Source organism: Mastigoproctus giganteus, chromosome 1 (assembly GCF_048544385.1).
Source record: "Mastigoproctus giganteus isolate SK-2022 chromosome 1, ASM4854438v1, whole genome shotgun sequence".
Taxonomy (NCBI): Eukaryota; Metazoa; Arthropoda; class Arachnida; order Uropygi; family Thelyphonidae; genus Mastigoproctus; species Mastigoproctus giganteus.
The window spans coordinates 215,687,510-215,703,263 of NC_143575.1; the positions used below are offsets into that span (position 1 = coordinate 215,687,510).

The 15,754-nt window shown below is 39.7% G+C and overlaps 1 protein-coding gene across 1 annotated transcript in view; it reads left to right on the forward strand.

Annotated features, from left to right (window-relative positions):
* Nucleotides 1–15,754, forward strand: part of LOC150091517 (uncharacterized) — a 205,968-nt gene that overhangs the window by 85,440 nt on the left and 104,774 nt on the right. Inside the window, exon 6 of the mRNA XM_090368744.1 lies at nucleotides 9,291–9,349. Coding sequence (XP_090224870.1) covers nucleotides 9,291–9,349 — 59 coding nt within the window. The remainder of the gene's footprint in view (nucleotides 1–9,290; nucleotides 9,350–15,754) is intronic.

Below are 15,754 nucleotides of genomic sequence, written 5' to 3' on the forward strand. Positions count from 1 at the left end.
ATAACATTCTTGATGCTGTAAAAAATATTGAGTTCGCATGGGGTGAAGTTAGCAGAGAGGGATTTGAAGAACTGGAACCAGCAGATATCACAGAAGCCCTTGAATCTCATAGAGAATAATTATCAGTGGACGATTTTATTTTGCAAGGTGAAGAAGAAGATGACAAAAATTATAAAAACGAAGAAGATGCAGACAAAAATTTGACCACGAAGAGACTAGCTGGGTTTTTAAGACTTGCAAATCAGCTTAGCCAAGAATCTCTGGATATGGATCCTAATTTAGAGAGGAGTTTAAATTTTTGCAGAACTTTATCATTAGCTTTAGTTCCTTATGAAGAAATTTATAGAAAAAAACAGCCAGCTTCTAAGCGAACAATTTTAACTAATTTTTTTCAAAAAGTGCCAGATACTGTTGCAAGTTTATCACAGGAAAACAGTGATGAAGAAGCAATGAATTTAGATTAAAAATCTAGAGGTAAGTATTAGCAAGATTAATTTTATGGACATGTTTGTATTTTTTTTTTTTTTTTCTTTTTAATTCTTTACACATTTTTTTTTGTGTACAGGTACGGAAGCTTCTCTTGGAGCCTCCGTAGCCAGGTGGGCAGGAGAAGCAGTGCGTAGCACATGCTTTTTGATTAGACCAGGGTTCGAGCCTGTGACCACCAAATACGGAGGATGCGGAAAGGTCAGGGAATGATCAACATATATCCCCGGAGCAATATGGCCTTAGTTGCTAATGTTCCTATAAATCAAATAACAAACGGAAGCCTCATAACATCATATAAACTACGTTTCACATTGCGCGGATTTGGACTGCATGGTGTTCTCCTGGAACGTAACCCCCTTGGAAATCGAGGGATGTACTTGGATTTCAAAATTATTTTTTGCATTCAGTTTCTTGGTCACTGCATCATAGTACAGTCAGTTCTGCTATAATGCACATTTGTGCCACGCGAATTTGCTCCAATGCGACTGATATATTAGGGAACAATGTGAGTGTAATGCAATTTTTGTGTTGGCTCATGTGCGATTTTGTCTGCGAGTAACACCAGGTGAATGCAAAATGGGGCACCAAGCTAAAGTTAGCAACTTGCACAGCAATACATACAAGTTTCAAAGCTTAAAAAAAATATCAAACTTCATATGTGTGAGAGCTATTTCCCATTTACTGTAGTTGTATTGGCCAGAGACTCACTGTTGTCATTCGCTGTATTCACAAGATAACAGGTGATATAGAAGGCCAACTCATGTTTGCAGGAGCTCACATTTTTCTGTTTGAACAGAAATTTTGTGAGACGTGATAGAGCACATTTCTGGAGGTCACTACCATAAAACAATAAAAACAATTTGCAGTTCCCAGTTTATTGGGCTTTTCTGTTAGTGCAATGTAATTATAAATGTGTAGTAAACTCGATCTTACTGCATTTGCAATAATACTGATAGCTGGAATTCTGTGGGTTTTTGCGTTATTATGGTGAAATATGTTTCCCCTTCCATGAAATCTTCAATCACATAAAAAAACCAAGATTGAGCACTTGTTGTACTGGGTAGTCTGCTTAGTGACTGGATATTTCGCAGAGAGTGTTTTTAAAAGTTAGGAGGCAAATGTTAAGACCATCTGTTTGGTCAATACAATCCTGATTGAACAGATAACCCTGAATGATAATGTGAATAGGATGAAAGTTGCTAAAAAATTTATCAAGATTGCTAGTGTATTGTGGACAGATGGGGCTCATTTTTGCCTTCAAGGTACTCTCAGTATCCGTGGCTGTTTCATTTGGGCAAAGGAGAGCCTGCATGCTTACATTGAAATTCTTCCCTATGATGAATTGCTAATTGAAAGGTCACTGACTTCACATGTATTATAAATTAAATGATTTGATTGTTATCCAGAGGTAGAAAAGAGGATTTCCTATACAGAAGGCACATTTCCATCAACTAAATAAAATTGTATTTCTCAACATTTCAGGTCCACTCTGGGATTCCATTCTCAAGACAAGTTGTGCTATAGGGTAGAGATGACTGGAGACAGATTGTAAACTGAAGAACATACCGTATTTCCCCATGTTTCGTATTTCCGGAAATACATACCGTATTTCCCCAAGCTAATGGAAGTGCTGTGGCACAGAGCAGAACTGAGGGGGGCAGTTGTCCTCTGACTCACAGCCTTATAAAATGCACTGTTTGCTTGATGTTTGCAGAGCAATCGGGTACGGGACATGATACTGCCATGGGGGATGCCTTTGTGTGTGCGCAATGCAAGGAGTGTATCGATATCAGGCAACAACTCAGCATTCTTGTGGGCCTATATGAGAGCTTGAAGGACAGGGTGGATGCCCTCGAAGAAACTAAATTGAGGGGCCCATCAAGCTCTCAGCTGCCCACATCAATGCCAGAGCTTGCACTTGGGCATCGCGTGGCACAGAGACAACCCCCAAGGCAGAATGCGCTGGTCACGAAGGAATTAGTAGTTGTTGGTGACTCTATTGTCAGGGGAAACGGGGAACATGCTTTGTAAAAAGGATAGGTGGAACAGGACCAGGGTATGTCTGCCAGGGGCAAAGGTTGATGACGTTGTAGAGCGAATATCATCTTTTAAGGGCACAAAAGGTGATATAGTTGTACACGTTGGCAATAATAATATTATATTAAGAGTAGGAGACCGGCAGAATTACTTAACAAGTACAGGTCACTGGTGAACAAACGCCGAGAATTAGGGTTGAATTTGAAAGTGTCTGCAATTCTGCCCAGACACAATAGGAGGGAGTATATGATGAGAGCCTTGTCGATCAATTCGGCCCTGGAAAGATTGTGCAAGGCTCAAGGGGTAGAATTTTTTTCAGCCTGGACTGTACTTGTTAACAGGAGAGATTGCTTCTACAGGGATGGGATACACTTAGCATTAGCATTAGTAGAGGCATATGATGCAAGAAAGCAAGCTTATTCAGCATCAGCCAAAAAAAAAAAAAAAAAAAAACCACACACCACTCCCATTTCACCCCTCCGTTCGTTCGAAATACCTGTCCAGTTGAGCTTTAAATTTGTTTAGGCTATCAACTTCAACAACAAGTGATGGAAGTCGGTTCCACCAACCAACCACCCGCTGGCCAAAGGCAAATTTCCACACATCTATCCGACATCCATCCTTCCTCAATTTGAATTTATGCCCTCTGAGGTGATTATTCTGAGCAAGATGAAGAATCCCATTGGCATTGAGCATGCTCAAACCATTCAAAGCCTTATACACCTCTATCAGATCACCTCGCCAGTGCCTAGTCTCCAGACTCTGTAATTTGCAAAACTTAAGCCTTTCTTCGTAAGAGCAACCCTTTGTTCCATTCACTAATCTTGTTGCCCTTCTCTGTACCCGTTCCAGCAGCTCAACATCCTTCTTGAAATGAGGCCTCCAGACCTGTATACAGTACTCAAGATGTGGCCTAACCATTGCCTTATACAAGGGAATAATCACCTCCTTATCCCTGCTAGAAAAATTCCTGTATATCATTGACAAGACGCCATGAGCTACTCTTGCAGCTCATCTGCACTGCTCAGAGAACTTCATATCTGCCTGCACAATTACCCCCAGGTCCTTTTCATTCTCCACCACTGTCAGTGTAGTACCGCAGAGTTGATACGTTGCTCTGGGGTTACTGTTTCCCATATGTAGTACTTTACATTTGTCAATGTTAAACTTCATTTGCCACCTCTCAGCCCATCTGTTCAACCTTTCCAGATCCTGTTGCAGCAGCATAGCGTCAGTAGTGTCCTTAAAAACCCTGCCAACCTTTGTATAATCTGCAAACGTGGACATTAAACTTGATATCCCATCATCAATATCATTCATAAACACCGAAAACAACAACGGACCCAACACTGAACCCTGAGGAACTCCACTAATAACATTAGTCCACGTTGAGCAGTGTCCATTGATTACCACTCTCTGTCTTCTGCCACTCAACCATCCCCTTATCCATAGCAGCAATTTGCCTCCGATGGCACACTGCTCCAATTTGTGCAGCAGTCTTCCATGTGCAACAGTATCAAAAGCCTTTCTAAGATCCAAATATATAATATCAAAGTTATTCCCTGCATCCAGTTCTTTTGTGACTACATCATAGTATCCAATCAAATTGGTCAGGCAAGACCTGCCCTTAACAAAACCATGCTGCGTCTGAGCTATAACTGAATTCTTGTCTAGATGATCCTGTAGTGCTTCTTTAACCAGTGCCTCCATTAATTTACCTGGAACAGAAGTCAAACTAACAGGTCTATAATTACTTGTGTCAGCCTTTGATCCTCCTTTGTGAATTGGGGTTACATTTGCACATCTCCAGTCTATGGGTACCTCCCCTGAGTCCACAGAAGCTCTCATAATTATGGCTAGGGTTTGCTTACTTCCTTTGCTGCCTCCTTTAATATAACTGGATAGATCCCATCCACCCCAGGTGCCTTTTTTATGTTTATCCTCAACAATCTCTCCTCCACTTTCCTCTCAGTTATTACAAAATCATCCAGCTCACTGCCAATGTTTACTTTACCTACATCATTCTCCATCCTGAATAACTCCTCATGCGTGAATGTAGATGCAAAATACTCGTTTAGATTGTTAGCCACCTGAGCAGGATCCTCAACTGTTGAACCATCAATATCCAGTGGACCAATCTGATTCATCCCTTTCCTTCTTGAGTTTAAATATGTAAAGAACTCTTTTCTGTTTTTCTTTGCATCCTTTGCCAAGGATTTTTCGTAGTCTGCCTTTGCCTGCCTAATCTGCTTTGTGACTTGGTTGCATATCAACTTGTATCTATCATAGGCTTCTGTGTCATGTGTTAATTTGTAAGTATCCCATGCACTTTTATTTCTCTGCCATATGCCTCATTAGTTCATCTGACATCCATTTTGGCCTAAACCTTGAACAATATTTCTTAGTTGGTATGTAAAGCCTAGTAGCTTCCAAGATAAGTTCTTTGAATGCTTCCCATTTTGAATTTGCTGTTGGTAACATCATCAGTTGGTCCCACTGTATAGAATTTAAATACTGTCTCAGTCCCTCATAGTCGCCTTTACGGAAGCAATAGCCCTTCCCTTTACCCCTAATGGTAGTTGCCTCTTTGAATAAATCCCACTTCAGCACACTGTGATCACTGCCACCTAGTGGTTCATTTATCTGCAGATTCTTAATGCATGAAGAATCACTGCTGATAATCAAATCAAGAGTATTACTCCCTCTAGTTGCCTCCCGAACATGCTGATGTAGAAAACAATCATCCAATAAATCCACAAAAGCCCTGCTAGTGTGTGAGTGACCAGCCCCCAAATTCCAGTCAATATCTGGGAAATTAAAATCTCCCATTATAAGACTCTCTGATTTACTGGTCCACTCTATTTCCCTGTACAGTTTCTTATTATACTCATCAGAGTCATTAGGCCTATAGCACACTCCTACTCTCAATTTTGATTTCCCTATGCTTATGTCACACCAAACTGACTCGACACTGCCCTGTCCATCGATGTCGACTGGTTTCACTTCCTTGGACTTTGTGTTTCTTAACTAATAGCATAACCCCTCCTCCCCTCCACTTAAATAGAAAGGGTGCAAGAATATTTGCTGATGCTATCGAGGCAGTGTTAGGTGGGTCGGAAAACTGCTAGCTTGGGGGGAGACAAAGACCAATAGATTGACAGTAGCCACTGGCAGAGGTGAAAGAGATTCTTGCACTGCTTCTATTAGAATGAGCAGAAGCTTGAAAAACAAGATGCATGATATTTCAGAGACTGCTGGGAGCCATTGCGGTACAAGTAAACACATGGGTTGTGTTAGGGTAGCTAAGAATAGAAACAGGTGCAGGTATACTTGTGGGTACACCAATGCTAGGAGTAAATAAATTTGATGAATTTGAGGTATTGCTCAAAACATCAAAGGCAGATATTGTTGGGATATCAGAGACGTGGTGTCACACAGATATAAGGGATGCAGAACTGCAATTTGGGGAGTAAGTCTACAGAAAGGATAGACAGGATAGGAAGGGGGGAGGGGTTATGCTATTAGTTAAGAAATACATAAAATCCAAGGAAGTGAAGCCAGTGGACATCGCTGGACAGTGCAGTGTTGAGTCAGTTTGGTGTGATATAAGCATTGGGAGATCAAAATTGAGAGTAGGAGTGTGCTATAGGCCTAATGACTCTGATGAGTATAATAAGAAACTGTACAGGGAAATAGAGTGGGCCAGTAAATCAGAGAGTCTTATAATGGGGGATTTTAATTTCCCAAATATTGACTGGAATTTGTGGGTTGGTCACTCACACACTAGCAAGGCTTTTGTGGATTATTTATTGGATGATTGTTTTCTACATCAGCATGTTTGGGAGGCAACTAGAGGGAGTAATACTCTTGATTTGATTATCAGCAGTGATTCTTCATGCATTAAGAATCTGCAGATAAATGAACCACTAGGTGGCAGTGATCACAGTGTGCTGAAGTGGGATTTACTCAAGGAGGTAACTACCATTAGGGGTAAAGGGAAGGGTTATTGCTTCCGTAAAGGCGACTACGATGGACTGAGACAGTATTTAAATTCTATACAGTGGGACCAACTGATGATGTTACCAACAGCAAATTCAAAATGGGAAGCATTCAAAGAACTTATCTTGGAAGCTACTAGGCTTTACATACCAAATAAGAAATATTGTTCAAGGTTTAGGCCAAAATGGATGTCAGATGAACTAATGAGGCATATGGCAGAGAAATAAAAATGCATGGGATACTTACAAATTAACACATGACACAGAAGCCTATGATAGATACAAGTTGATATGCAACCAAGTTACAAAGGAGGTTAGGCAGGCGAAGGCAGATTACGAGAAATCCTTGGCAAGGGATGCAAAGAAAAACAGCAAAGAGTTCTTTACTTATGTAAACTCTAGAAGGAAGGGGATGAATCAGATTGGTCCACTTGATATTGATGGGTCAACTGTTGATGATCCTGCTCAGGTAGTTAACAAACTAAATGAATATTTTGCATCGACATTCACACATGAGGAGTTATTAAGCGAGGGGAATGCCAGAGGTGTATTCAACTCTAGCAGTAAGCTACAGAATCTTGAAATAACTGAGAGTAAGGTGGAGGAGAGGTTGTTGAAGATAAACACAAGAAAGGCACCCGGGGTGGATGGGATCTATCCAGTTATATTAAAGGAGGCAGCAAAGGAAGTAAGAAAACCCTTAGCCATAATTATGAGAGCTTCCTTGGACTCAGGGGAGGTACCCATAGACTGGAAATGTGCAAATGTGACCCCAATTCACAAAGGAGGATCAAAGGCTGACACAAGTAATTATAGACCTGTGAGCTTAACTTCTGTTCCAGGAAAATTAATGGAGGCACTGGTTAAAGAAGCACTGCAGGATCATTTAGACAAGACTTCAGTTATAGCTCGGATACAGCATGGTTAAGGGGAAGTCTTGCCTGACCAATTTGATTGGATACTATGATGCAGTCACAAAAGAACTGGATGCAGGGAATAGCTTTGATATTATATACTTGGATCTTAGAAAGGCTTTTGATACTGTTGCACATGGAAGACTGCTACACAAATTGGAGCAGTGTGACATTGGAGGCAAATTGCTGCTATGGATAAAGGGGTGGTTGAAGGGGAGAAGACAGAGAGTGGTAATCAATGGACACTGCTCATCGTGGACTAATGTTATTAGTGGAGTCCCTCAGGGCTCAGTGTTGGGTCCATTATTGTTTTCTGTATTTATAAATGATATTGATGATGGTATATCAAGCTTAGTTTGAGTTGGGACAGGTTGCAAATATGGACAAAGTCCCCCTTCAATTTGACGTCCCAAGTAACAGAACTGTTGATAAGAAGGGGGTGAAAACTGTAACTGTGAAGACAAGTGGACATGAAAAGAGCCATTATACAGTTGTTCTAGCTTGTTGTGCCGATGGAACCAAGCTGCCTCCTATGCTGATTTTCAAATGCAAAACAATGCCAAAAGAAGACATTCCTCGAGGAGTGATTGTCCACGTTCACGACAAGGGTTGGATGGATCAGGATGGGATGAAGATCTGGTTTGAGAAAGTTTGGAGCAGGAGACCAGGTGGGCTCTTACGCAAACCTGACCTATTGGTGCTTGATCTGTTCAGGGCACACAACAAAAAATACAAAGAAGATTGCTACAGAGCAAAAAAACAAAACTTGCCGTCATATCTGGAGGCTTGACATCCCAGCTTCAACCACTTGATGTCAGCATTAACAAACCCTTCAAAGCTGCCATGAGAGACGAATGGAACCAATGGATGAAGTCTTCTGGGGGCAATTTGACACCAGCAGGAAGAGTGAAGAAACCAACTATAGGAGAAGTTTGTACTTGGGTGAAAAGATCCTCGGATAATATCAAGATTGAGATCGTTGTCAAGTCATTTAAGAAGTGTGGCATTTCAAATGCCATAGATGGAACTGAGGACGAGGCAATATATGAAGACAGTGATTCGTCATCAGACACAGATGAGGACAAGCTAATCGATGGGAGTTTTGACAGTGATGAGTTGTATGAATTTTATGATGAATAAAACTTGAGTTCAATAACTTTATGTAATACATTTTTTTTTCAAATATCGGGCCCCAAAATTAAGGTGTGTCTTATACATGGGGAAATGCGGTATTTCATAGAACATGTACCACTGTTATGTTTTTTAACAGGTTTATGTCACAGATTTTTGATTTGTCCATATTTCTTTATGGATGCTATTAATGGAAGTATTCAAAACTATTACAGTAACTGAGGAAAGATACCAGGACCTTGTCAGGCATTGTTTTGCCTAAATTAGGTAAACAAGGCATTGCTTGATAGAACCATATTCCAGCAAGATGGAGTGCCACCTAATTTCTATTGAGGGGTAACTGCTGTTCTCAAGAGTGCATCTGGCAGTAATCTCATTGGCTGGAATTCTGATATTGAATGGCCTCTGAACCCTAATTTAAATCCTTGTATCTTTTGGCTACAGATCTTCTTGAAACCATGTTTATAAAATCCAGCCTTTGAATTTATTAGAATTTAAATATTTAATTAGAAGACATTTTCTGTAATGATTCAGAAAACTTTAATAACTCTTGTTAGTAATTTTATTTCTCAGATACTGTAATAATTGAAAATGAAGGGAGGGATATCAAAATTTTGGATTGAGGCTGTGAATACTTAAATTCACCATGGAAAGTTATTTTATATTCACCCTGAATTTAATATTGCAATTTAAATAAAGAGAAAAATCTTTATTTTTTCAGGGATTCTGCCTTCATTGTAGTGAACTGATGCTGGAAGATCACCAGAAAAGTTTTGATGAGTAAGTGTTCATATTAACAGTAAAAAAAAAATCCTTAATGGTGTCAGTAATTAATTTGGTCTCTTTGAATTTATTTAATATAATTCGTTGTGAATGGACATAATTGGGTATACAGTAAAAAAATTAACTTGTGCATATTGTCTTGTGTATATTGTCTGAGCAACAGTAAGGATACCATCAACTGAAGTTTACTGAATTCATTCAAAGCCTTGAACGCCTCCATGAAATCTCCTCACAGATGCTTAGTTTCCAGGTGCAGAACTGCAGTCTTTCTTGGTGAGGATACCCCTTTGTTTCCCTCACTGATCTCATTTCTCTTCTCTCCACCTGTTCCAACAGATCCACATTTTTCCTAAAATGAGGCTTCAAGATCTGTATATAGTATCCAATATGTGGCTTCACCATTCGCCTTATATAGCAGAATAATTATCTCCTTATCCCTCATAAGGAGGTAATTATGTAAATTATATAGTATAAAATTCCTGTATATCATTGACAAAACCTGATGAGCTGCCTTAATAGATTGTCTATACTGCTCAGAAAACTTTGTGTCTGATTGCACAATTACGCCTAGGTAATTTTTGTTGTTCATTACTCTGAGTGTGGTACCACACAGTTGGTAAGTATTCTAGAATTACTGTTAAACTTTAGTTTCCATCTCTCAGGTCATCTGCCTAATTTTTTGAGATCTTTTTGCAGTAGCTTACCTTGATTACTGCCACCCTTTGTATCATCTACAAACTTCAACATGTGCACTTCCTTACATTCTATGTGCTTCTTAACTAAAAGCATAACTCCCCATCCCTATCCTGTCTGTCATTTCTTTATACAGTAAACCCCCGCTATTCACGGGGGTTACGTTCCTGAGAAATGCTGCGAATACTGAGTTATGGCTCCCATAGTAATAAAGGGGTTCCGTTACAAAGTATGAAATATATAAGAAAAACTAGTCTAAAACTTTGTCTATATATGTATTATATGTACCTTCATAATATGACTATGTATATAGACAGTACATAGTGAAATGCAAGCATAAGGCATTGAAATGAAAATAAGAAGCAATTTAATATTAAATGTAATATTTATTAGAAATTTCAAACAAATCTTTCAATCCAGTGCCTTTGCTATAGCTAAAAAACTTATCCCACCAGTGCTATCACCAGTTTTGCTAAAGTGTTGATAAAGGTGTTTTGCTTTTTCACAAATGTTGAGTGAACTCAAGGGAATTTTATTTTGAGTTTGGTCTTCTATCCACAGATTTAAAGCTTTTTCCATTTTTTTAAATTTAACATCACGAGTTACAGAGCAAATTTTTGAAACAATTAGTGTGTTTTCACGGACACTATGGCGGATTTTTTCTTCCGATTTCTTGATTGATCGTACCGTTGACTTATTGATTTTATAATGTTTTGCCACTGACGAGACACTTTCACCATTAGAAATTTTGTCTAATAACTCAATTTTACTCGTTAATGTCATCACCTTCTTTGATCTTTTCACAATTCCCTTGTTATTCGTAGCCATATTTTTGTAGGGGTTAGAAAAGAATTTGTCCACAGTAAAGTCACTTTCTACTGTTAATACACCCGAAAAAGTGTGTTTACACTAACACACTGCAAAACAGTAAGCATAACCATTTATAAATTTATTCAATTTATAAGCATATAAATTAAAAGCAAATGACGAAACCTTCCACGACAAGCGCATAGCACATACTGAACAAAGATTAGCGAGAAACATCCACGCTGCGATTTTGCAACAACTGAGTGCTGTTTTGACCGGGAAAGATGATTCCGCCATGTTTTTTTTATAGCGGAAAATGTTCACGGCGATTTAAAATTCACATTTTTTTAGGTTTCATTTTATATTAAATCAGCGACCGCAAATACATGAAACCGCGAATACAGATACCGTGAATATCGGGGGTTTACTGTACATTGTACTTACCATATTCGGTTCTGCATTCCTGTGTCTGAGTAGCATAATGTTTTTGATATCCCTACAATATTGATGTGTGATGAATAACCTGTACTTCAAATTCATCAGATTTATTTACTGTACTCCTAGCATTAGTATACATGCAAGTATACCGGGTGTCTCAAAAATATTGGTACAAACTTTTAGGGGAGGTAGGTAACATCTAAAGGAATGTGAATTGCATAGGAATCCATAACCGGAAATGTCACCGTAAGTCCATACACGGTGCTGTTCATCAGTTCGCGAGAGGGAAAATTTCTGGTTTACTCATTCAAGCAGTAGTCGCCGCACGAAGAGCATGCATTGATATACAAACTGTGAGCTGGCAGACATGCATCTAGTGTATGGATTAGCAGAGGGCAATGGACGAGCCACTCAACGAATTTATGGAGAATGCTTCCCAGACAGACACGTACCAGACCACCGTTTGTTTGCGTGTGTGCATAAAAATTTGTGCGATTATGGGTCATTTAGAGGTAACAGGAGTAGTGTGGGCAAACCACGTTCGACGCGAACTCCCGCCATGGAAGAAAGTGTGTTGAATGTCGTCTAGAATAATCCTACTACCAGCACACGTGCCGTTGCCTCTGCCTTAGGAGTGTCTCGTTGCAGTGTACAGTATGTCTGGCACCACGATTCCTTACACCCCTTTCATCTCCAAAGGGTTCAGTTACTGCTCCCCCACGATCATCCTGCATGTGTGGCTTTTGCACACTGGTTTCTCCAAGAAAGTGTTCAAGACTTGAATTTTCCAGCCTATGTTTTGTTCACGGATGAGGCTTACTTCACTCGGGAAGGCTTATTCAATCAGCACAATGCTCATGTCTGGGCTCACAACAACCCACATGGTGTGTGCCCCAATGCGGAACAACATCGCTTCACAATAAATGTGTGTGCAGGTATGGTCGGTGACTGCTTAGTCGGCCCATACCTGTTACCATCCCGCATGAACTCCACTAAATATCGGATCTTTCTTGAACAAGTTCTACCAGGGTTACTTGACAATGTTCCAGCAAATGTGAGACGCAACATTTGGTTTCAACATGACGGGGCACCTGCCCATTATGGAAGGTCTGTTCGTGACCATTCGAACAGGCATTTTGGGCATTGATGGATTGGCCATGGTGGACCCGTTGCCTGGGCCCCCACGCTCACCTGATTTATTGAGCCTTGATTTCTTTCTGTGGGGGCCCTCAAATCTATCGTGTATGAATCGCCTGTGGAGACGGAAATGGATCTCGGGGTGAGACTCGTCTGCGCTGCTGCTACTGTCAAAGAAACTCCAGGTGTGTTTGACCGTGTCAGCCAATCCAAGCTGCGTCAGTGTCACGCATGCATTGCGTCTCACGGTGGAACCTTCAAGCATCTGTTGTAACATCATGAAATGCATCCATCTTGTGCTCCAGTATTAATATTAGTGGCAAACGAAATGTTTGCCACTAATTACCGTCTTGTGTCATTTCTGCTTCTTGTGCCTCTGCTACTACTTTCCCTTGACGTTTCTGGTTATGGGTTCCCGTGCGATTCACATTCCTTTAGATGTTACCTACCTCCCGTAAATGTTTGTACCAATATTTTTGAGACACCCTCTATGTGCACCTGTTTTCACTCTTATTAATAACCCTTACACAACCCATGTATTTTCTGTTCCATGAGGCCCTCAGCAAGCCTTGTGAACATAAGGCCTAACATCTTATGTTCCAGGCTGCTGCTGCTTTGTCCCATTGGAGGCAGTGCAAGAGTCACTTACACCTCTGATGCTATTAATCTGGTTAGTCTGTGTAAACCCCCCACCCAGGGTAGCAGTTTCCAATTCAACTACCACTGCCTTGATAGCATCAGCAAATATTCTTGAATCCATTCTGTTTAATTATAATCCATCTCTCCTGTTAACAGCCATATGAACCAAACATTGTCAGTAGCACCAAGTTTGCAGTGCATATAAAGCTTACTTTGGAATACCTAATCAGGGGATCAAGATAAGTTGTGGTCAATATTAGAGTAATGGTTTCATGGTAGTCTTAAGTGTATGCCTTTTGCTATACCTAAAATATAGAGCACAGCCCGCAAACCATCACGATGACTGCTACTTTTATATGGTAGATAGATGAAATTTAAAAAGTCTGCAGATGAAAAAGCTCTTGGCTTATTCCATTACCATCCTCTATTGCTCTGGTTTCCCACAGTGAAGATCTGCAATTCTCAATCTACCTTCCAGAGAACAGTCTTCAGCATTTGACAAAATTGGTGAACAGAATTATTGAGATCACATCTCAGAAGCCTGTTCAGATAGACTGCTACATTTCCCTAATCTGCAAGCATTGACGATTAGAGAAATGTGGCAATCTATTTGAACAGGCTTCTGATTAATATATTTATCAATGGTTAAGGGATTTGGGTCTAACAAAATCCAATGTACTGCTCCTGACATCTCGTTTAAAAGAACGAAATATACGCTGTCCCAGCCTTCGTGGAAGTCTTCTATATATATATGAAAGGACACATCGCAAGATTTAGTATAACAAACAGGTTGCCTTGTCCCCTCCACTGCAAGAGGGTGGAAAAATGTCAAGTACTGAAATTTAAACAGAACTAAATAAGAATTCATATTAAAGAGGGAATCTTAAAAATTAAAAATAAAAATTTAAAGCCTGGGAAATGTTTTTCTGCCCTAACAAAAATAGTAGCTAAAAAAAAAAAAAAGTTACAAAAGATGAAGTGTTAAATAATAACAAAAATTATGGTAGTTAAAAGGGCAAACAAATAAATAATAGCAGTATTAACAATAATTAAATTAGGAATTCATTGCAGTTTTTTAAATAATATCAATTAAAAATATCAATTGAAAACAAAAGATGAAACTTACCTTAGCAATTTTTGTTAGTTTTTCTTCTCGTCCACATAGATTGTGAATGATCATTGAGACTGGCCACCCACATAGGCTGTGGATGATCATTGAAGCTGGCCACCCACATAGGCTGTGGATGATCATTGAAGCTGGCCAGCTGCATATCTCTTTTAGTGGTGGGGTGTGCCAACAAAAGAGTAGCCTCAGTGTAAGTAATCTCCTCTCCTCCAGAATTGCAGATGTGTTCATGGGCAATCTTGAAGGACACATCCTAAGTAACTTCAGTAATCCACCTGAAGTCTGGGTACAATTTTCTGATGATGTATTTTCAATCAGGCAACATAAGGAACAATTCCTTGATAAATTTTTTGATTTTATTTACAATTGTTATCCATTTGATTCACTCTCAAGTTTAAACTTGATAGACTCCAGTTATCACCGTGCTAGCCAGGTGGGTAAAGTGCCTGCCTGGCAACCCAAAGGTCGCGTGTTTGAATCCCGCCTCGGGCTTGGATCAAAGTACTGCAAAAACCTTGGGAGGTGCACTATGGCCACAGAAGCCGATGCGTCAACAACTACCAAAAAAAAAAAAAAAAAACTCCAGCTATCAATTTAACTTCTTGGAAATCTTAATTACCTGGAAACCAATATTTCTAGAGAGAGATCCTGATATAAAAAACCACAGACAACACTGCATTTTCTGTGTAACTGCCCCTTTCACCTGAAGGCAGGTGTCATTGTTCCTATGTCAGGAGAGTTTTCACTATTTGTGATGATAATTCTAGATTGGAAGAGCTATGGAAAACTGTACTTGTTCAAAAACAATGGTTATTTTCAACACATAATGGCCATAACAGATTGTTTTTTAATTGTCACTATGAACATCAGGAACAGAGATATTATGTGATTCTCCCATACTTTGAGGCATTTACACTAGGGGCTCTGTCTATAGCATTAGCATTACTAAAGGCATATGATGCAAGAAAGCAAGCATCAGAAAAAAAAAAAAAAAAACCCTTCCCATTTCACCCATCCATTCACTCCAAAGTTTGTCTAGTTCAGCCTTGAATTTATTTAAACTACCAACTTCCACAATGACAGATGAAAGTTTGCTAAAGGCAAATTTCCACGCATCTGTTCTACAACTGTCTTTCCTCAATTTGAATTTATGCCCTCTCAGGTGCAGCATCTGAGCATGAGGAAGAACCCCATTAGCATTGAGCTTGCTTAAACAACTCAATGCCTTATACATCTCAATCATATTATCTCTCAGGTGCCTAGTCTCCAGACGCTGCAATTTGCAGAACTTAAGCCTGTCTTAGTAACAGCAACCCTTTGTTCCATTCACCAATCTCGTTGCCCTGCCCTGTACTTGTTCTAGTAGCTCAACATTTTTCCTAAAATGAGGCCTCCAGACCTGTATACAGTACTCAAGGTGTAGCCTTACCATTGCCTTATACAAGGGAATAATCACCTCCTTATCCCTGCCAGAAAAATTCCTATATATCATTTACAAAACCCCATGAGCTACTCTTGCAGCCTGTCTGTACTGCTCAGAAAACTTCATATCTGACTGCACA